The sequence below is a fragment of the Coenobita brevimanus genome, chromosome 6, assembly GCF_032717465.1.
Source record: "Coenobita brevimanus isolate Jiangsu-jjx chromosome 6, ASM3271746v2, whole genome shotgun sequence".
NCBI lineage: Eukaryota > Metazoa > Arthropoda > Malacostraca > Decapoda > Coenobitidae > Coenobita > Coenobita brevimanus.
The window spans coordinates 55,092,819-55,116,085 of record NC_136959.1 but is presented as its reverse complement, the minus strand read 5'-3'; the positions used below and the strand labels follow the sequence as shown (position 1 = coordinate 55,116,085).

Below are 23,267 nucleotides of genomic sequence, written 5' to 3'. Positions count from 1 at the left end.
GACAAGGATTGTGGAAAGTGTTAAGAATATATGGAGTAGATGGGAAGTTGTTGAATGCTGTGAAGAGTATGTATGATGGTGCTAAGGCTGCAGTGCGTGTGGATGGTGAACTAAGTGAATTTTTCTCTTTGAAAGTTGGTTTGAAACAGGGATGTGTCATGTCTCCATGGTTGTTCAATCTGTACATGGATGGGGTAATAAAAGAGGTACAAGGTAGGGTAGTGGATGTTGGAGTGGCCCTGGTGAGAGAGGATAGTGTTTGGAAACTCCCTGTACTGTTGTTTGCAGATGATACTGTGTTGTTGAGTGAAGATGAAGGGGAGCTGCAAGGCTTGGTGGATGAGTTTGAGAGAGTGTGTAAGAAACGGAACCTAAAGGTGAATGTAGGGAAGAGTAAAGTGATGGTCTTTGAGAGAGGTGAAGTCAGTGAATGTATAGCGAGGTTGGATGGTGAGGAATTGGAAAATGTGAGTACGTTTAAGTATTTGGGTAGTGTGATGAGTAAGGATGGAGGTTTGGAGGGTGAAGTGCTTGAAAGGGTACAGCAGGGAAGAAAGGTTGCTGGTTCCTTGAAAGCAGTGATAAGAAACAGGGAAGTGAGCATGGAAGTAAAAAAGTTACTACATGACAGTATTGTGATACCAACTCTAACGTACGGAAGTGAAGCTTGGACTTTGTTGGAAGGACACAAGTCAAGAGTAAGAGCAGTGGAAATGAGTTATTTAAGAGGAGCTTGTGGAGTCACGTGGAGAGACAGGCTGACGAATGAGGATATAAAGGAGCGTTGTGGTGTTGATGTGGATGTGATAGGAAGCGTTGTGAGGAACACACTGAGGTGGTTTGGCCATGTGGAGAGGATGGAGGGTGAAAGACTGACGAAGAGAGTGTATGTGAGTGAGGTGGAGGGTGGAAGAGGGAGGGGGAGACCGAGGATGAGATGGAGGGATGGGGTGGAGAGGTATATGAGAGAGGGGGGTGTGAGTTGGGAGCAGGGTAGTGAAATGGCGGGGGACAGGGCGACTTGGAGGCGATTTGTTTGTGGCCACCCCAAACGGGATTGAGGCGTCTGGCAATAGATAGATAGATAGATCATGCTATTCCTGCAGTCTTTGTGACATATTATAAATTCATGAATTTTTTTTTTCATTACGTGTTCATAAGCAAACAGCATCTTTGCAAGTTACCAAATCCATGCACTGCAATTGTATGCTTTCCTTTAGTGATAGGAATAGGCTACGTTAGCTTAGGTTAAGTTACGATGGATTGGTTAGGTTAGGTTTAGATATATTGTTTAAGTTAGAAAGCATTAGTTTAGGCTGTGTTCAAAATGGTTAAAATAGTTACCTCTTGAACTGTAATGCTCTTTTGCTTATAAACATGTAGCAGATTCATTCATCCAGCTATACAGTAGTATGTGTGACAGGCACGAGAATGGTCTGATGGGAGCAGTCCGGTGCAAGTATTAGTAAATACAGTCCATCCTCATCTAACATGGTTTTTGCTAACACGAAAATGGTCTAACACGGTGCAATTTTCCGGAAGCACTATCGCTTCTAACACAGCCATTGATGAAGCTAACATGGGTGGGTGATGAGGCGTTGAATCATAGGAGCGCTGCCTTACCAAGACGCATCATCTATCTACCAGCCAATCACGCTTCAGCATTCTTGCTTTTGAACTACCCAGCCAATCAGGACACTCCCTGCTCCCACCTGCCTCCCCACTCTGTCTGCTGAGAAGTGTTATAAGTGCTAATGACTCTGAAGGATTTTTACCAGTGTTCACCCCTACCCCTCCTCTCTGGCATAGTGTGTCTCCTATTATCCTCCCGTAAGATAAATAAAATGTGGCTTTTAACTGCAATAATACTCTTTTATAATTTTTCGAACCATATTAGCCTAAGGCTTTCTAGGAGGTTAAAATTGGGGGGTATAAAATTTTTTTTTTGCACCACAAAGGGGGAAAAGTGGACTTTGGGCAGGGGTGTGGAAGGAAATAGAGGGTTTCAAGAGTCTCCGTAACACAAAATTTCTCTAACACAGTAGGGGTGTGGAAGCAATTAACCATGTTAGATGAGCACAGATTGTATTCAATTTCTCACAATCACTGTTGCAGCTACAAAATAGCTACAGTATGCAGAATGATATCACACAAAATCTGTAAAATGATGGGACATCTGGTGATGACTCTAAACTAAAACTTTACCAAATTATAATTCACTTTAGAATGTTAGAGGTGTGAATGACATACAGTAAGTAAAAGATTACAGAAGTACTGTACATGTATTCATGGAAGGTTATGACTGAATGAAATGTGTGTGATAGGGAGAACAGGGAGTGAAACTGATAAGTGGGATGATGTAATAAACAGTAATCCCTCTATTAGCCCGATGTTCATTACCCGGAAAATCCATCACCCGGACGGTGTGATCTGTCTGTTCGAAACTATTTTTCATACATTTTTCCATTTTATCCAAACAAAATGCCTGTATCCAGTAGGAAATTATGGCTGTGCAAATATTTTTTCCCGGCCGGGAGGGGATTGCCTAGTGACGCCACCCTGTCTGGCTGGGTAGTTCACCCAAAGTAAGACCCCCTCCCCCAGTCGTTTTCAGTTCCTGTACGGCAACAGTGTAGTGAACAGCTCCTCTTGGACAGTTGTAATGGCAGTGCACATGGTGGCTTTTGTGGTTATTCCCTATCTGATTCAGACCTTGCTATTCCTTGCATGCCTCTTCCTTGGGTGTGAAGTGGGAGACCCTGAGTAAGATTGATGCAGGATGGTAGAATCACGTGTTGACAGTGATTCTATTTTAGCTTACTGTATTGTACCGTGATTTAATTCTATTTTACCATGATTTTATTCCATTTTACCATTATGTTTTGTGTGTCCACTGGATTTTTCTTGTGTGCCGGTAGCCAGTTTATTTCATGTTTTGTACCCTTACAGTGGTGATCGGTTGTCTGTGGTTGATGGATCTGCTTGATCATGGTAATTGCTTGGCCGTGGTTTATAGGCCTGCTTGACCAGAGAGAATAGGGTTAAACAACAGGAACAAGTGTTGTACAATGTACTGTAGTGGCCTTTTACACTGGCTTTCAAAGTTAGGTCATGTATGAAGGGGGGCCAGGGGAGAAATCCATTATCTGGACAGAGTCATTACCCAGAACTGCCTTTAGCTCTATTATGTCAGATAATCAGGGGATTACTGTATATTACTTGGTAAGTCAGAGGTGAGCTCTTGTGGACACAATGAAAGATTTGGTTTATTGATAAAAGTTTTTACCATGCTGCATATACAAACTGGTACGGTATGTAAAGTTAAGCCTAAGTTTCAAAGGGTTAAAATAGCTCTGATTAGTACACATGCACCTAGTGATGACAGAGGTATGAAAGAGAAGGATACTTTATGGAATCAACTGGCTGAGTGACAGAATAGAGTACTTCCTACTAAGTTTTGAGCGTTTGTGACAAAATCTGAATGGAAAAGCTGGTAGCTACATTATTTTCCCATGAATAGTGACACAGATAGGCTACTGGTCCATTTTGGTATGCCACCCAAAAATAATAACACAGGGTTGAAGTACATGTGCCAGGAAGGAAAGTTATGCATATGCAATTCACATTTCATTAAAAAAAAAAAAAAAAAATAGTAGTACATAAATACACATGGTAAACAGAGACATCAGAGAGCATTCACAGAAACCTGACTGATTATACAGGTACATACTTGTAGGAAGGTGGAGGCTTGGATGTGTCGTGACAAATGAGCTGAGAAAGGTTTAGCTATGGTACCTTATCATGTGGGAGAGAAAGAGTAGCTAAAAGGAGTACTGATCCCCAAAGTGAAAGAACAACAGGAAATGATGAAAAACAAAGCAGTAACAAATGACTGTGATCCCCAAAGTGAAAGAACAAGTGGAAATGATGAAAAACAAAGTAGTAACAACTGACTGTGTATGAAAGGTAACTACAGTGGCCTCTCGGCCAATACTGTAATTAGATCAGACAACACTACTGGACTGGACTAATTCTGTACTGGGCAAATACCCTAATAAACTTTGGGAGGAAATTATTTACATCACACAAGACTCTAATTTAAGGCACAAGAATCCCTAGAATGTTGTAAACAATGAGGCAAACAAAAAAATTTGCAATCTGACATATATAATTGATTTATCATCTATCCATAGCCAGACACAATATATACAGTAGTCAAGTAAGGGATGCCCATTTGTCTTTGAGTTACTGTACTGTATTTGTTTTACTGGGAGGGACACTAACTCTCTGCCAACTCACTTGCTGACTAAAGGAAACACACACACACACACACACACACACACACACACACACACACACACACACACACACATATATATATATATATATATATATATATATATATATATATATATATATACAGTATTTATATACATGGGTTGGTTATATGGTTACCACCTAGCATTGTAAATGGCTTCCTGGCTTACAAGAACCATTGGGCTTATCACTCAATGTAAAGCACCTGAAAAGGAAAGAAAAGTAATAAAGTGACAGGAAAGATGGGAGAAATAGGAAGACGGGGGGGCAGACACAGAAAAAGCATGATAAAGGAGACGGAAGAATTAGGCAGCACTACAGTACGGTAAGGTATATCAAGTGAGTGGATGATGGTCACCACCACCAATCATTTTTCAACCACCCAAGTGCCATTAAAAAAAAAAAAGAGAGAGAGAAAGAGAGAGAGAGAGAGTTTCGTTTTCGTTTTCGTTTTTAAAGGCTCCAACATGCTTGCATGTGTCGGCCTTGGTCACCTAATGGCGGCTCTCCATGCTGCACGATCTATTGCAGCCTCCCTGTTCAGTCCCTTAACCCTAAGGTCACACTTAATGACCTCGTCCCATGTCTTTCTCGGTCTACCCCTCATAACCCCACCCCCAATATTAACACTTCTCACCTTCCTCACCCAACTATCATCCCCCATCCTCTCCACATGTCCAAACCACCTCAATCTACCTCTCCTCATCACAACACCAATACACTCCAGTCCCATCCTACCTCTCAACTCTTCCATTGTAAACCCAGCCCCTCCAGGCCTTGGACGCAGGGACGCACTGCACATCCACCTAATCATTGTCATTTCTGTACGTCTGAGCCGGCGAATGTCTTCCTCCTTCACTGCCCAGGTCTCACTGCCATACAGCATTACACTCCTAACACACGCTGCATACAAAGACCCCTTAGCACGTAGGGAGAGCCCCCTCAATGTCAGGAGAGGCAAGAGCTCCCTGAACTTCTTCCAACCACTTCTCACCCTAGCCACAGAGCTAGCTCCAGCCCCACCTCCAGCACACAACATGTCTCCTAAATAACAAAACTCTTCCACACACTCAAGAGATTCACCAGCAAGTTCAATTCTTTCACGTCTGACGATCTCCACCTGCTCACCCCGGCACGCCGTACACATAATAAGAGAGAGAGAGAGATAAACGCCTCCCAAGTTTGGTGACTCTTAAACACATATATCTCAAGAATTAAGACAGATTTATATTTGCACTGCTTTTTGTTTCTATGTGTAGTGCAAGGTCTCAGCTATAAAATCCTATCGGTTACATGAGAAAGAGAGAGAGAAACGTTAAATTTTATTTCACATACACAGCATACACTACACCTTCACACACACACAAGCTTAAAAAAAAGGTACTGTCCAACATGCTATTATGGTGATGGCTTACCAGCAAGCACAAGGAGACTGACACTCAGTCATGTCAATTCACCAGGCCAATACATGTTCCCATTGGCTATGGCACCTCGCAACTTCCCAGCATAAGCAACCCCCCCCCCCAAAAAAAAAATATATATATATATATATACACCTCCATGGATGCAAAACATACCGGTACTAATGTAGCAAAGTTTTCCTTACTAAACTGACTTTTCTCTTTACTGAATATCTGGAGCGTCTACCATACTAAAAACCATTAGAACAAAACAGAAGAAACGAGTGTTGGATGCAAGGCCCCTATAGTAGGAAATTGCTAATAATGCCAGGAATCGAATCCAAGGCTCTTCAGATATAAGCCTGGCAGCTTTCCACTATACGGTACCACATGGTCATGGTACAGTGGAAAACTGGTACAAAGGAAAGTTGCCTGACTGAAGAGTCCCTGGTATGACTCCCATCATTACTGACAATAATAGTTGATTTTTACTGTGTTAATATGGGCTTCTATTGTTACACTGACTTGCCAGATGTGCTTTGGGGATGATTAAAAGCCCAAATACCAGGGGGCTGTCTCATCCCTTTCAGACAGTGGAGGCAGGGGTACCTTGGTTAGAAGTATGTGACAAGGTAAGACAATTTTTACCTGGCCATGGAACAATGGAATGCTGTCTGACTATTATATGAAGAATCCTTTACTCTTCAATGTGAAAACTAATACAGGCAGACCCCGAGATACGCTACCCCTAGATGCAATACCCTGACATAACGGTGGGGGTAGAAAAACCATACCACCCTATCCCACCAAACGACGGCCAAACCCAGATATAACAATGTTTTTTAAAACCGATTTTGATCATATTTTAGACTTAAACTTTGTGTATTGGTTTGTTGCAAGGAGAGTGGAAAGGTTACAAGAGGATGAGAAAAAGGCAGAGTATAAGAGAGAAGTGGAAGAACGATTGGGCAAATATGAATTGGAGCAGATGGGAGACGTGGAAGGTGTGTGTAGGATATTTACAGAAGAAATATGTGCAGCATGTGATGTGGTGTATGGAAGGAAGAGAAGACGGACGGGGGTGCAAGGAACAGCGTGGTGGACTGAAGAGGTGAGACAGGCTGTGGCACAAAAGAAGAAAGCATACAATGAATGGATGAGAAATAGGGGCGTGGAAGAAGTTGAGAGGCGGAAGAGAGAGTTATATGTAGAAAGAAAGAGAGAGGTGAAAAGATTAGTAAGAGAGAGTAAGAAGAGAGTGCATGAGGAATTTGGAAGGAATTTGAGTGTAAAGTGGAGTGACTGTAAGAAAATGTTCTGGAAAGAGGTGAAAAGAGTAAGACAGGGAGGAAGTGAAGTTAGCAGGGGAGTGAAAGATAAAAATGGTAGATTACTAGTGGAGAAAGGAGAAAAAGTGAGCAGATGGAGAGAACACTTTAAGGAATTGTTGAACATACAGGATAGAAGTAATGCAAGTATAAGTGGCTGAGGAATGGCTGGGAGAAGGAGGGAGGTGAGAAGACAGGAAGAAATCAGTAGGATAGAAGTTGTGGAAGCAATGAAGAAAGTTAAATCAGGAAAAGCCCCAGGAATTGATGGAGTGTGTGATGAAATGCTGAAGCATGCGGGAGAGATTGTAGTAGAATGGATGTGGAAGATGTGCAGATTGGCCGGGGAGGAAGGTAGAGTCCCGGAGGATTGGAAGTCAGGTATAATTATTCCCTTGTACAAAGGAAAAGGGGAAAAAGAAGTGTGTGGTAATCATAGGGGCATTTGTCTTCTTAGTATAATAGGAAAAGTGTATGGTAGGATACTTATTGACAGAGTTAGAGAAAGAACAGAGAAATTAGTTGGAGAAGAACAGGGAGGCTTTAGGAAGGGAAGAGGTTGTGTAGATCAGATATTCATACTTAGATCTTTAGTGGAAAAGTTTCTAGAGAAGGGAAAGAAGTTGTATGCGGCTTTCATGGATTTGGAGAAAGCATATGACAGGGTGGATAGACAAGGATTGTGGAAAGTGTTAAGAATATATGGAGTAGATGGGAAGTTGTTGAATGCTGTGAAGAGTATGTACGATGGTGCGAAGGCTACAGTGCGTGTGGATGGTGAACTAAGTGAATTTTTCTCTTTGAAAGTTGGTTTGAAACAGGGATGTGTCATGTCTCCATGGTTGTTCAATCTGTACATGGATGGGGTAATAAAAGAGGTACAAGGTAGGGTAGTGGATGTTGGAGTGGCCCTGGTGAGAGAGGATAGTGTTTGGAAACTCCCTGTACTGTTGTTTGCAGATGATACTGTGTTGTTGAGTGAAGACGAAGGGGAGCTGCAAGGCTTGGTGGATGAGTTTGGGAGAGTTAGTAAGAAACTGAATCTAAAGGTGAATGTAGGGATGAGTAAAGTGATGCTCTTTGAAAGAGGTGAAGTCAGTGAATGTACAGCGAGGTTGGATGGTGAGGAATTGGAAAATATGAGTACGTTTAAGTACTTGGGTAGTGTGATGAGTAAGGATGGAGGTTTGGAGGGTGAAGTGCTTGAAAGGGTACAGCAGGGAAGAAAGGTTGCTGGTTCTTTGAAAGCAGTGATAAGAAACAGGGAAGTGAGCATGGAAGTGAAAAAGTTACTACATGACAGTATTGTGATACCAACTCTAACGTATGGAAGTGAAGCTTGGACGTTGTTGGAAGGACAGTCAAGAGTGAGAGCAGTGGAAATGAGTTATTTAAGAGGAGCCTGTGGAGTTACATGGAGAGAGAGGCTGACGAATGAGAATATAAAGGAGCGTTGTGGTGTGGATGTGGATGTGATAGGAAGCATTATGAGGAACACACTGAGGTGGTTTGGCCATGTGGAGAGGATAGAGGGTGAAAGACTGACGAAGAGAGTGTATGTGAGTGAGGTGGAGGGGGGAAGAGGGAGGGGGAGGCCGATGATGAGATGGAGGGATGGGGTCGAGAGGTATATGAGAGAGGGGGGTGTGAGTTGGGAGCAGGGCAGTGAAATGGCGGGGGACAGGGTGACTTGGAGGCGATTTGTTTGTGGCCACCCCAAATGGGATTGAGGCGTCTGGTAATAGATAGATAGATAGTTTGTGTGATGTCTCCATGGCTGTTTAATATATACATGGATGGGGTTGTATAAGGAGGTGCAAGGTAAGGCAGTGGATGTCGGGGTGGCTCTAATGAATGAGGGTGAGATTTGGAATATTCCAGTGTTGCTGTTTGCTGATGATACAGTATTGTTGAGTGAAGATGAATGGGAGTTGCAAGGTTTGGTGAATGAATTTGGGACAGTGTGTACGAGGAGGAAGCTGAAAGTTAATGTAAACAAAAGTAAAGTTATGGTGTTTGAGAGGAATGAAGTCACAGAATGTACAGTGAGGTTGGATGGTGAGGATATGGAGAATGTGAGTGCATTCAAGTACTTGGGTAGTGTGATGAGTAAGGATGGAACTTTGGGGGATGAAGGGCGTGAAAAGGTACAGCAGGGAAGGAAGACTGTTGGTTCACTGAAAGCAGTGATGAGAAATAGGGAGGTGCGTATGGAAGTTATGAAGTCACTGCATGATAGTATTGTGATCCCTACCCTAACGTATGGAAGCGAGGCGTGGACCTTGCAAGAGGGGAACTAGACAAGAGTGAGAGCAGTGGAAATGAGTTACTTGAGAGGAGCATGTGGAGTGACATGGAGGGAAAGGTTGACGAATGAAGAAGTGAAGGAACGTTGTGGGGTGGATGTGGATGTGGTTAAGAAGATTAAGAGAAATACACTGAAGTGGTTTGGACACGTGGAGAGAATGGAGAATGAAAGACTGACTAAGAGGGTGTATGTAGGTAAGGTGGAGGGAAGGAGAGGGAGGGGTAGACTGAGGATGAGGTGGAGGGATGGAGTTGAGAGGTATATGAGGGAGGGGGGGGTGAGTTGGGGGGAGGGTAGTCAAATGGTGGGTGACAGAGCAACTTGGAGGCGTTCTGTCTGCGGCCACCCTTTGCAGGATTAGGGCGTCGGGCTATAGATAGATAGATAGATAGTTAATTTATAAACTGTTTTTAGACTTAGATCAGTGTGTTTTAGTCACAGGTGGGGTGAACATGTCACTCTGAAGCATGGTATACTAAGTTTGATTTTTTCCTGATTTAGTTTTGATAATTTTCAGATTTTAGTTTTGGGTTTACATGAGTTATAACTGCTTTTAGACTTAGTTTAGCTTGTTTTAAAGCTATCTGGGGGTTTAGGTTGACCAGGAACTTATTTTTGTACTCATTTAGGTGGGTTTTGACTTGGTTGGGGGAAACCCAACGCTCGAAACACATCCCTATACATGTCAAATCTATCCCGAGATATGATGCCCTACCTAGCAATGGGTTTTTACGTAACTAACTGCATTCTTAAACTGGTGTTTGCCTGTACTGGTAATTATAGATTAAATTAAATGTGCTAATTTGCAGAAGCAAGTCAATAAACATACTGAAGTGTTTATAACTACTGCAATATATACGGTACTGAAAATATTCAACAGGTTACTTACCATAGATTTTGCAGTGACATTATAGGGGAGGAGATTCTTGCCACTGACAGGTTTTGTTGTTGAAGCTGGGATGGGGGGGGCCTTGGCCTGGCCAGAGGTGATCCCTGTAGTGGTAGTGGAGGTTGGAAGGTTTGGTTGGCTCACCCCACTATGGCCCAACTTGTGCTGCCACTGGGCAAGCCTATCACTTGGGGTGTTTGGGCCACTGTTTTGACTCATACTGGTGCCGTTATTGATGCTTGTTGTCGGCACACTTCGCACTGCAGATGATGGGTACGGCGGTGGTGGTGGTGGGACTTGTATAACTTGCCCACCCACTAATGGAATGGTAGTGGGAATGTATGACTGGACTGATGAGACAGTCCGTACTACAGATGATGAATAGGGGGGTGGTGGTGGTGGGACAGTGTATTGCTGCTGGGCTGCCCGTACAACTGATGATGGGTACGGAGGAGGAGGAGGAGGTGCTGGTCCTCCTAATCGTAGGAGGCTTTGTGGAGTAGATGGGGTGGAGGGTGTAGAGGGGGTCGATGAAGCTGGTGAGTGTGTGCCGAGGGGTGACTGACCACTAGATAGACTAAGGTTCTGGAACTGACGAACAACTGATGATGGGTATGGGGGAGGTGGGGGAGGGTCTGCTCCAGTCACACTTTTCAGAACCTCAATATTTGCATAGTTGTGGTTCGACGTCACCAGAGGGAACACCACTGAGGCTGCTCGTGAATTTCCTGGCAGTGAGAGGGACGATTCACTTGCTTCCGTTGAAGATAAAGAAGTTATACTCGGGGGTTTTCCAGGATATGGGGGCGGTGGGGGAAGTGCACTCGGACTTGGTGTAGCAACTGGGGTGTGTGACGGGGGACGAGTGAGAGCCAGGGAATGTGGCGGTAGAGGAGGGGGCGGTAACGCGTCGTAATATATCCCACGATGTCGTACAGAGTCACTATTTACACTCCACTGGGAACTGTGTCTAGCGTTCTCCTGCACATAAGCATTGTTCCTTGGAATAACAAATTGCTTTCCCTCCAAGTCTTGCTCAATACGAGGGGGCAAATGCCTGTTACCCAATGTAGGCCGATGCAAGCTGCCCTCCTCCAAGATTGTTTGATTGGCTAAACTCGTCCTATCAAGACTAGAACCTTGCAAGGAATGTACAAAACTGCTACGGGGACTGGAATGCTTTGAGTCCTGGGAGCTAATGCTAGACCGTGGGCTGGCGTATTTGTTCTCAATAATAGTAGCCGCTAAACTACCCTGTGGTCCATAATGGTGATATGCATTAATGTTCTCATAAGTATGTAACTGACCTACAAAATTAGGTTTCACAACAAAGTCACTGGAATGGTGTGTTGTAGTTTGTGGAATGCTTCGAGAAGTTTGTCCAGAGTTAAGAGAATCGTGACTGCCACCACTGAGGCTAGACCGGGGGCTGGAGTGGGCAGAATTATTCAGATTGTTACGGGTATATATGGGTGGAGGTTCATAGCGCACATGGCCAGAGTAAAGGGACTGCCCATTGACTGGCTTAGGTATCGAAGACCCACCATTGACAGTGTGAACAGTGCTCTTGCTGCTGACTACTGTGGTTGGGGTGATGTGTGCATAGCTGACAGTGGGTGTGGCGGTGGTGGAGCCTGTCACCAGGACTGGGCTAGCTGTCACTCCACCATTGACTGACTGGGTGGTGGTGCTGGGTGCTGAGCTGCTCACAACCACAGCGTCTGGCTGCCTGGGCGTGGCAAACTTAGAGGCAGCAATCACTCGGCGTGAGTCCAGCACTTCATACACCTGAGGCGGCTGGGGAGGTGCAGCGTCCGTCCCGTGTTTGATTAGACTCTCTATGGCGCCGATTCTAGGGTGGAGGGGGGACGAGCCAGCAGAGTCTGCGCCACTACCCGCGCCTGCGCCACTCACACCTTTCCCGCCTGTCCGGGTCACTATTCTTCCGTATCCTGCCGTCTCCAGTTGCCCTGAGCTCACATCCCTCGCTCCTATGTGACCCACAGCCTGGCTCTCTCCGCCCATACCAGGGTTAGAGTGGGCGGCCTCGGATTTCTGAAGATTGAGGGTTTGAAGGAGACGGCTTGCCTCTGTGGCTGGATCGCTCCCATAGCGGGCCATGGCTGCGTAGCACACTGCCTCCTACATCTTCACTACACATTTATACATACCACAAGTCAATATCTAACATTCTACAGAAGTAATATTTTTCGATGGTGAATCACTGTCCACAACAAGTGTCATGGCGGAAGAATACACAAGATAGAACTCCAAACAATGAACTTTTTATTTCGTACGCCAACACTCGTAATTTTATAACTAATATTAATGACAATAGAATATAGTACTTTTTCGATTGAGACTATCAGAACATAATGAAACACTATATCTAACGTAGGGAAATGTAAGTTTCTCGTACTAGTTTTTAATAAAAATTCCTGCGGCAGAGGGCACTGAAGTCGCATTGTTTTCCTATTATAACAGAAAATGGAAACGCTTGGAAGAAAATGTAATGGTAAACTTTGGTAATTTATTATTTTAAAGCTCCATTATATGTTGTGTATAGATGATATACACTGTTTAAATGTAGTTCATGTCATTTTACTTAAATTCTGACCTATGTCCCAGTAGGCTAAAGCCAGAAATATACTTGCTTGTTTAATACTGAATTCATCTGCTAGCAAGATAAAAACTGGTTGTCCTCCATACATTGAAATGATTAATACAAAATATTACGTGATTTATATTTCTGAATTATAGTATTATACCGTACAATCATAGATTCAGGACCACTGATCAGCTGGAGTCTTAAGCAAACATGGCGACGTACGGTTTTCGGTCTGTCCGAGGTTTATCGGCTGTTATAATGAACGCTAGGTCCATCCATATGTCATGCGGAGCATTTACCAGTACAAGAACTCACACTGGGCAGGTAAGCAGAGTGGCAAGTTGTTTATGAAAAATTTAATATCGCTTTTGAACGAGACTGGTAAGGTTGAATATATGGCGAAGTGAGAAAGTGCACGTAGGCAATTTTTTTCGACGAATTTTTATATTTTATTACTGTGAAAGCCTGAGGGGGCACAGTGGTTCAGTGGTAGAGCATCGGAGTCGTGATCGGGGGATTGCGAGTTCGAGCCTCGCCATGGACTGCCGTGCAGGGTGTGTAGCGCGCTCCTGTATCCTAGCGGGGCTATATGGCCATAGTTACCTAGCTAAATCCCCATGAAAGCCTGATGAATGGAAGTGGAGAGAGCAGAGCTGCTGTAAACGTGATTTTTGGGGGTGTACAGAGAAAGAATCCAGTGCCATGAAACCTAACACTCGCACAGGTGAAGAACGCTGTGAAACAGCAGAAAAATGAGAAAGCAGCTGGGGTTGATGAGGTGCATGTAGAGATGAACAAGTGTAGATAGATAAGATAGATAGATATTTATTTAGCCAAATCAATACAATGTATGATGGATTGATAAATTAAAAGAGGCTGAGCCTTTGAGAGTAAAAACTCATAAAAGCACCATGTTACGGTAAACAGTATCTACGGTAAATGATCCTCAAACATTTACACTTTAGCCATTTAGCCAGAGTGATCAGTGTGCTGACTCTCTCTCTATAAGTATCAAAGTTACTTTATGCCAAATCCAGTGTAAACACAAATGAACCATAAAATCCACAAGTACGGTGAGCTAGCCAGTCATGTGAAAAACATGATTGCTCATAATCACAAACAAACTTAACAAACTAAATTTAAGTGTAGTGGAGAGAGCAGAATGAAGTGCTTGTAAGAAGGCATGGATGAGTGAAACTGTGCCAGCAGAGTGGAAAAATGCTATGATTGTACCCCTGTATAAAAATAAAGGTGAGTGGAGTGAGTGCAAGAATTATTGTGGCATAAGTTTATTGAATGTGGTAGGGAAGGTATATGGAAGAATTATTATAACGGCCATGCCACGTTGAGTACACCGCTTCCCGTCCGATCAGCAAAGTTAAGCAACGTTGGGTCTGGTTAGTACTTGGATGGGTGACCGCCTGGGAACACCAGATGCTGTTGGCATAACGTTCACCCTACGTGTCGAGTGGGGTTGGTGGAGGATTAGTGCCCCTCCCTGTAAAACAATTAACTCTGAGCCCTTGGCCACCCCATTTGGGATACATGGCATCTGGCAATGAATGAAAATTATAGAGAAAATATAGAGAGATATAAGAAGTCCTAGTGAGTGATGAACAGGGTGGCTTTACGGTAGGAGTGGCAGAGGATATGTGGATCAAATACTGTATATATTAGTAGTTAGACAGATAGTGGAGAAAGCTTGTGAGAAGGACTATAAAGTGTTTATTGCATTCATGGATCTGCAAAAAGCATACGAAAAAGTAGACACAGAAGGATTGTGGAAGGTTCTGCACATGTACGGTGTAGATGGTAAGCTGCTAGGTGCCATCAAGAGTATTTATGATGGTAGTGAGGCTTATGTGAGGGTAAATGAGCATCTAGAAGAATGATGCACGATCAGTGTTGCCGCACAACAAGGTTGTGTGATGTCCCCATGGTTGTTCAACTTATGTGATGAGAGAAGTAGAAGCTCAAATAATGGAGAGAGGGATGTTGTTGGAAGTGAATGGTGATGGATGGAATATTTCAAATTTGATGTATGCTGATGATGCAGTGCTACCTACAAATACTGGACAAGAACTTGGTAGACTAGTGCAGAATTTTGCTGATGTCCGTGAGCATTGTGCCTTGAGAGTGAGTGTAGAAAAGAGTAAAGTGATGGTAATTGAGAAAGAAGGTGACTCCCAGTGTGGTGTTACAGTGAATGGAGAGAGTCTGGAATTGATGAGAGAGTTCAAATACTTGGGTACAGTGATAGAAAAGAGAGGAAAATGTGCAAATGAAGTTGAAAGTAGAGTGACACAAGGAGGAAAAGTAGCTGGTGCTGTGAAAGCCTTGATAAGAAACAGAGGCTTGAGTGTTGCAGCTGCACGAGGCTTACATGAAGGAGTGTCAGTGCCAAGTTTAACACATGGATGTGAGACTATGGTGTGGCATGAAAATGAAGAGTCAAGCTTAAGAGCAGTGGAGATGGGACTGCTGAGGAATGTATGTGGAGTACAGAGAGTGGATAGGATACAAAATACTGTAATGTGATTCGTGAAAGATGCAGAGTGTTGAAGTCTGTGGACGCCAGAATTGAAGCGAGTGTACTGAGATGGTATGGTCATGTGGAGAGAATGGATAACAATAGAGGGGTGAAAAAGGTATATCTGAGCAAATTTGAAGGAGGGAGGAGGAGAAGTAGGCCAAGGAGAAGGTAGAGGGATATGGTGGATGAGTATGTGTGAGGAAGAGAGGTATGGAAGTCGATGAGGCTGGGGGTCTGACAAGAGATCGAGCCGGCTGGGTAAATGTTGTGAGAAGTGCATGATCAGGGATTTGGCACTCCTTTTTAATTTGACAGCCAGACAGGAGATGGAGAGATGAGATATAGAAATTTGCGGGGAAAACGTGGCAAAGATTGGCTCAGTCAAGGAATTCGTGGAAAAGGTTGGGGGAGGCCTTTGTTCAGCAGTGGACTAGTTATGGCTGATGATGATGATGATATATATATATATATATATATATATATATATATATATATGGTCTGGTTAGTACTTGGATGGGTGACCGCCTGGGAACACCAGATGCTGTTGGCATAACGTTCTCCCTACGTGTCAAGTGGGGTTGGTGGAGGATTAGTGCCCCTCCCTGTAAAACAATTAACTCTAAGCCGTTGGCCACCCCGTTTGGGATACATGGCGTCTGGCAATGAATGAATGATATATATATATATATATATATATATATATATATATATATATTATATATGTATACTCATGCACCAACTCTTGTCAGAAAAAAAAAAAAAAAAAATAGGCATCCATGATAGCACCAGTTCTACTATAGGCAACTAGGATATTGCCCGAATATCAGTTGCAAATCAACTTTGCCTCAGAATTATCTCTATTTGCATACATTGGAACTCACATCTCACAAAGGTAGTGATGCCAGCCCTTTGCAGAGATGCTAGTTTTGGTTAGATCTGTTGGCCTGTCTTTAATCCAGCTGAAATAGATGTTGAATGTTTCATAATAAATTACTGTTTTAATCTTCTGACTTATGTAGTAAGCTGTCAGATGTTGTGGGCGTGACAGCAGACGTCAGAGCTACAACAGATGTTCTGAGGTAGAGATTCTATTTTTTTAAAGGATTTAACTGAGACCATGTTCATGGGTTGTCCACCATATTTAGTTTACATTTTTGTTTTTGCTGTTTCAAATGAATAATGACTGATTAATCGACCCAACAGGTAGATGGGGAGTAGTAGAGTTTCACTTACTGGCAGAGTTTGTGAATTAAAATACAGTATGAGCACCAGTCTTGTCAAATAGTATCTTACATGAAGGAGATAATAATATAGTAATACCCCAATATACGATACCACTAGATGCAATACCTTGGCTTAACAATGAGGGTAGAAATACCACCATACCCCGTCTAACAATGGCCAAACCCCGGTTTAACAATGGGTTTGATTTTTTTTACCGAGTTTGATGATATTTTAGACTAAAATTGTGTTTTAGGTTGATTTATAAACAGTTTTTACACAAAGATTAATGTGTTTTAGCCATAGATGGGGTGAACATTGTCATTTTGGGTTACAGATTACTAGTTTGACTTTTTCCAGACTTATATTTGACGATTTTCAGAATGTATTTGTTGGTTTTAGTGAATTATTTACGGGTGTAAGGTAGAGTCCCGGAGGATTGGAAGTCAGGTATAATTATTCCCTTGTACAAAGGAAAAGGGGAAAAAGAAGTGTGTGGTAATTATAGGGGCATTTGTCTTCTTAGTATAATAGGAAAAGTGTATGGTAGGATACTTATAGACAGAGTTAGAGAAAGAACAGAGAAATTAGTTGGAGAAGAACAGGGAGGCTTTAGGAATGGAAGAGGTTGTGTAGATCAGATATTCATTCTTAGATCTTCAGTGGAAAAGTCTCTAGAGAAGGGAAAGAAGTTGTATGCGGCTTTCATGGATTTGGAGAAAGCATATGACACGGTGGATAGACAAGGATTGTGGAAAGTGTTAAGAATATATGGAGTAGATGGGAAGTTGTTGAATGCTGTGAAGAGTATGTACGATGGTGCGAAGGCTGCAGTGCGTGTGGATGGTGAACTAAGTGAATTTTTCTCTTTGAAAGTTGGTTTGAAACAGGGATGTGTCATGTCTCCATGGTTGTTCAATCTGTACATGGATGGGGTAATAAAAGAGGTACAAGGTAGGGTAGTGGATGTTGGAGTGGCCCTGGTGAGAGAGGATAGTGTTTGGAAACTCCCTGTACTGTTGTTTGCAGATGATACTGTGTTGTTGAGTGAAGACGAAGGGGAGCTGCAAGGCTTGGTGGATGAGTTTGGGAGAGTGTGTAAGAAACGGAATCTAAAGGTGAATGTAGGGAAGAGTAAAGTGATGGTCTTTGAGAGAGGTGAAGTTAGTGAATGTACAGCGAGGTTGGATGGTGAGGAATTGGAAAATGTGAGTACATTTAAGTACTTGGGTAGAATGATGAGTAAGGATGGAGGTTTGGAGGGTGAAGTGCTTGAAAGGGTACAGCAGGGAAGAAAGGTTGCTGGTTCTTTGAAAGCAGTGATAAGAAACAGGGAAGTGAGCATGGAAGTGAAAAAGTTACTACATGACAGTATTGTGATACCAACTCTAACGTACGGAAGTGAAGCTTGGACATTGTTGGAAGGACACAAGTCAAGAGTGAGAGCAGTGGAAATGAGTTATTTAAGAGGAGCCTGTGGAGTCACGTGGAGAGACAGGCTGACGAATGAAGATATAAAGCAGCGTTGTGGTGTGGATGTGGATGTGATAGGAAGCGTTATGAGGAACACACTGTGGTGGTTTGGCCATGTGGAGAGGATGGAGGGTGGAAGACTGACGAAGAGAGTGTATGTGAGTGAGGTGGAGGGGGGAAGAGGGAGGGGGAGGCCGATGATGAGATGGAGGGATGGGGTGGAGAGGTATATGAGAGAGGGGGGGTGTGAGTTGGGAGCAGGGCAGTGAAATGGCGGGGGACAGGGCGACTTGGAGGCAATTTGTTTGTGGCCACCCCAAACGGGATTGAGGCGTCTGGCAATAGATAGATAGATAGATTTACGGGTGTTAGGCTTAGGTTAGCATCTTTTACAGCTGTTAGGCCATTTAGATTGGCTTTAAACTTGTGTTGGACCTGGTTGGGGGGGAAACCCAAGGCTGAAAAACGCATCGTATTACGTGTTAAAACTACCCCGTTATATGATACCCCACCTGGTGATGGATTTTTACCTAACCAATTGCATCGTTAAACTAGGGTAGTCATCAGGAAGTCATAAAATGTAAAATAAATCAGTTAGCAATATGTTTCAGTGTTAGGTACTCCTGGACTGATGAAAATAGGCTAGCCAAAGTTAAGTGCCACCTTATGTTGTACAGACTGTCAGATGATAAGACCAAACTTGAGAGTAGTATCCACCTTCAATGGTTAAGTTCACCAACATTGATATCAACATGACAATAACCAACTATGCAACAGTTTTAGATGAGCAGCTTATCTCTAGCATATGCAAGAACACTGCTCGTAACCCTATGGTAACTGTAGATAGGAAGGGTCAGGTCACTCCAAAAGTGAATATGGGCATAACCTGGTTGCAGGCTTAAATACTGTAGGTCAAATTTTCATCCAGATGGCTACAGGCATCTCTTATTGGGGCTTTAGGACTTGTAAGTTATGCCTTTTTCACTTTAATTCTGTAACATGGTTTTACAATTTTCACTAGAATATACCATTGAAGGACATGTAAAAACTAACAGAGTAGTGAAGTTGAGAGAGAGAGCAGGAGAGACCTTAATGTTAGGGAGCTGGAGGTATGTGATGGGTTTGTTTTTACCCTCAGTCACTGACCCCATACAACCTGGGGATAAGGTGGTACGTTTTCCTTGTCCCAAGCTATGGCAAGTGCCGCTCTGCGTATACTGTACTTCTGTCCTTTACTGTTGCAACTCTTTCTTCTCTTCTTTATGAGTGATACTGTATATCTTATGAATTCATTTATATTTTGTGATACATACTAAACTTAATAAATATACCAGTATGTAACTGCATTGCAGTTTGCTGAAGGGGTATGTGGGAAGACCCACTGCCTCATTTTGTTGTACACTGTATGCACAAATTTGTAGCCACTGGCGTTGTATAATTCAGCAAACCTGACCTTGTATAATTCTGTTTGTTGGAAGATTTGTGGGGCAAGACCCACCCCCTCTCTTTGTTGTATATGTACTCAGTATACTTAACAACAGTAAATTTAAGAGAGTTTGGTGTAATGTTGAAAATTTAACTGTACCTCTTTTATTCACCCCATACTATTCAGGAAACCACACTGTTCATATCACTTTCCATCTTGTTCGATCTTGTACCTTTCCTGTTTCCAGACTCCCATATTTATTCACCAGTAACATATCTTTAGATTCTGAAGTAACACCTTGGCATTAAATTATCAAAACTGTTTTACCGTAGTAGCAGCGAAGTGAAGAAGAAATTCGTACCGGTAGTGACTTCCTTCCTTATGTTATGTAAGAGGTCACATAGCTGAATATACTGTACTGAAAGTAATGTGTTAGGGTTACCATTCCTTGCACTGCTATGAAAAAGAGGTCAAGCCCCATTTTCATTCACATACGAGATGACTTTTAGTCATTTCGTATGCGAGGAATATATTAGTATTCATAGGGATAACTTAGAAATTGAAAGATTACTAGTAATATAGTAGTTATCTGCTTCCTTGTTATCTTCCATTTATCATTGTTAACCTTTATGAACTTTGTTTCTAGGTATTTGAAGCCGATGATTACCGGAATGCTCGATTTGAAGTAACACCCCGACAGACCAATGAGCGCTGGGCCATCAACTTGATAAAGGAAGTCCCACCAAAGGGTGTCCAGGCCAGAGTAGTGGCCTGTGATGGTGGTCCTGGAGCCCTTGGACATCCAAGAGTTTATATTAATTTGGTAAGTATATTTAGTTGTGCTGTAATGTTCCCCTAAAACCCAGCAGTCCAAGGATGAACTTTATTTTATTCTTTGCTACTACTAGTTTATTTTATTCACCCATTCAAATACTGTTTCAACATGAGGGGTTAGTTATTACATTCTCTAATCTCTTCAGTACTGTGAGACTCTCCAAAGTTTATTAGAATGTCCGGAAATAGTCTGTGTATCTACCAGTATCTATCTATAGTCTGACACCCTAATCCCGCAAAGGTTGGCCGCAGACAAAACGCCTTCAAAGTCACTCTGTCACCCACCATTTGACTGGCCTCCTCCCAGCTCACTCCCCCATCTCTAATATACTTCTCAACTCCATTCCTCCACCTCATCCTCGGTCTTCCCCTCCCTCTCCATCCCTCCATTTCACCTACATACACCCTCTTAGTCAGTCTTTCATTCTCCATTCTCTCCACAGGACCAAATAGAAAATAAAAAAACTGTCATTGGATTGAAACAGGTAGGCCAGTAGAATACTTCACTATAGTGTGTACATTCAACATAAGCAGTTGTTGGTATCATTCTCCAGTCCTTTTAGACCTTTAATCTGAAGAAAACACAACCATTATTTTTGAAAATGTATACATTATTGCCAGAGAATTCTTGCAGTCATTTTTCTTTTTGTACATTGAATAACCTATGTAATTAAACTGTCGTGAACCTTTGCTTATCAGGACATGGACGTGGTAAACTGTAGGCTAAAGAACTAAAGTTTCCCTTCTCTTGCAGTCCATCAGCCTCCTTTTGGGGGATAAGGAGGAAGCTGAAGGATTGTATTACATGCACTGGGCAGCAGGGCTGCCTGCTTATATCAGTGCCACTTTGTTAGAGTCTCTTTCCAGCATCACCATTAAACAGAACAACAGTCATTAGATAGATACAGTAGCAGAATATATGGCCAGTGCCTACTTCCTTAGCTTTTATCATTCTTTTTCTGTGCCTGCCCTCCTCTACTTCTTGTTTCTCCCATCTTTCCTGTCACTTCTTATTCCTTTTCTTTCCTTTACAGGTGGCTTTACATTGAGTGACAAGCCAAATGGTTTCCTGTAAGCCAAGAAACCATTTACAACGCTGGGTGGTAACCATATAACCAAACCATACGTGCTCCCTACATGTCAACAAGTGGGTTGGTGTCCCTCCCTGTAAAACAACTAACTCAGTGTCAAATGGCCACCCTTTGGGGGATTGTGGTTTCTGGCAATAGATAGATAGAATTGATGGGTTATGCTGGTTGGACAGTTGCTTGATATGGAAAATACAAACTGTTTGTCATCATCATCATCCGAACCTCCTTTCCCACCCAAGGGTAGGGTGAGGAGTAGCAATGTCCAGACAGCCCAAAATTGCCCAGTCCAATGGGCCACGCTTCCATTCACTCATCATTCAAGCTCCAGGAATCCTGGATCTATCAGATACGCCAAAAACATTCACCATGTTCTGTGGCTTCACATGTCGTATCCGACAGAGTCAGTCCAGACGCTGCCACGTTAAAAAGGGGTGCCAAAAATCCCTGATCATGCATATCTCCACGAAATTCATCCAGCCAGTTCGATCTCCATCCACTCACATGATGTAGTGCTACTCTCAGGTGTCTGCTCTTTCCTCTCGTTCATCCTTCTTTCCTTCCATCATCATCTGTCTTTCTTTCCTTGTCTTTCTGCTTATGGGCAACTTTACACTCCCTCTTCGGTCTTTCTTTCCTTCATTCCTTCCTCTTCCATCTGCCTGTGGGTGACTCTGCATTGAGTGACAAGCCAAATGGTTTCCTGTACACCAGGAAACCATTTACTACGCTGGGTGGTAACCATATAGCCAAATTATGGCACCTGGTAGTGTAGTGGGTAATTACAGCACCCCAATCAGATTGAGTCAGTGTAGGTTTGTATCCAAGGGGTGGTTGGGGTTTATTGCTCATGTATTGTCACTGAGGGATGAGTGAGGCTGGTCATTCTCATCTTAAATGTCAGGACCAACTAGCAAAGCCCCAGGCTTCTACGCTCCTCATGGGGCAACATAGGATTGGATGATGGATGGATGGACATAAACATGTGGTGCTGATGAGATGCCTGCATGTAGTGGCACTGTGCACCCTGGGTGTGAAGCAGTTGCAGTATCCATCCCAGAGCCAAACCCCCTCTTATTTCCCTTCAAGCTACTGTGGGGAAGGATCCTGGTCCAACCCTGCTGAGGCGGTCTACCGTGAGGGGGCGTTGGTTCCCTACATGGTCTGCGTACTGTGTTGTATCTGTAGGTCAGCCCTATAGTAGTAGTTGGTTACCTGTGTTTGACAGGTCTTCTTGACCAGACAGGGGTTAAGCAGCAGCAACATATTACAGTCCCAGTGTATATTGTTATTACTGTATAGTATTTGTAGGAACTGATAATCAGCATACAGTACTGTATATGGTGACTAATACCTTTAATTAACTCCTTCAACCCAAAGATATCTTTCTTTAGCCAAAAATTTTTTTGTATTTGCTAGAATAAACAGTAAATCATCAGAGTGAAGGGCTTCACCAAGATTGTTTCAAATCTTTTGCAACAAGATGTCTGTTCTAAGCTGGATGAAATCTGTTTGGGCAATAGACTTCAATATGTCCATGGGATGAAGAAATTAATGAAGAGCCTCATCAGTGATTGGAATATAGAATTACATGAATATAGGATGTAATAGTTTTGAAATAATAATTGTTGCACTTTTTTTGTATTCATTAATTTTCTTACGTATTCTAGGATGAGCCAGGTAATCATAGCTGCATATACTGTGGCTTACGATTCTTCAAGGAAGGCGGACACTGAACAGGCGTTTAGTTTGTAAGATAGTATTATGCGCCATCATGGTACTGCATAATGAATTATGCAGTGGATGGAGTTTGTAAGTATTGTGAATAAATTTGTCTCTAAA

At 42.8% G+C, this 23,267-nt stretch overlaps 2 protein-coding genes and 1 non-coding gene across 3 annotated transcripts in view; 2 read left to right on the top strand and 1 right to left on the bottom strand.

Annotated features, from left to right (window-relative positions):
• jub (LIM domain-containing protein jub) overlaps positions 1–12,389 on the bottom strand; it is a 132,837-nt gene extending 120,448 nt beyond the window's left edge. Inside the window, exon 1 of the mRNA XM_080272301.1 lies at positions 10,243–12,389. Within this exon, the coding sequence (XP_080128427.1) occupies positions 10,243–12,363 (2,121 nt within the window). The 5' untranslated portion in view covers positions 12,364–12,389. The remainder of the gene's footprint in view (positions 1–10,242) is intronic.
• Positions 12,390–13,041: 652 nt separating this feature from the next.
• ND-13A (NADH dehydrogenase (ubiquinone) 13 kDa A subunit) lies at positions 13,042–23,267 on the top strand. The gene is made up of 3 exons (XM_080274101.1): positions 13,042–13,174; positions 20,150–20,326; positions 23,096–23,267. Exons 1-3 carry the CDS (start codon positions 13,061–13,063, stop codon positions 23,159–23,161), a joined length of 357 nt encoding a protein of 118 aa, XP_080130227.1. The 5' UTR covers positions 13,042–13,060; the 3' UTR covers positions 23,162–23,267.
• Positions 14,178–14,296, top strand: LOC145402584 (5S ribosomal RNA). The gene has a single exon (XR_013897823.1). It is a non-coding gene; the product is annotated as a 5S ribosomal RNA (ribosomal RNA).

Excerpts from the sequence above, each read along its gene's own strand:
- ND-13A (XM_080274101.1), top strand. The coding sequence starts at position 13,061 with ATGGCGACGTACGGTTTTCGGTCTGTCCGAGGTTTATCGGCTGTTATA. Across the intron at positions 13,175-20,149 it reads CAAGAACTCACACTGGGCAG|GTATTTGAAGCCGATGATTA; the intron begins GTAAGCAGAGTG and ends CTTTGTTTCTAG. Across the intron at positions 20,327-23,095 it reads CAAGAGTTTATATTAATTTG|GATGAGCCAGGTAATCATAG; the intron begins GTAAGTATATTT and ends TACGTATTCTAG.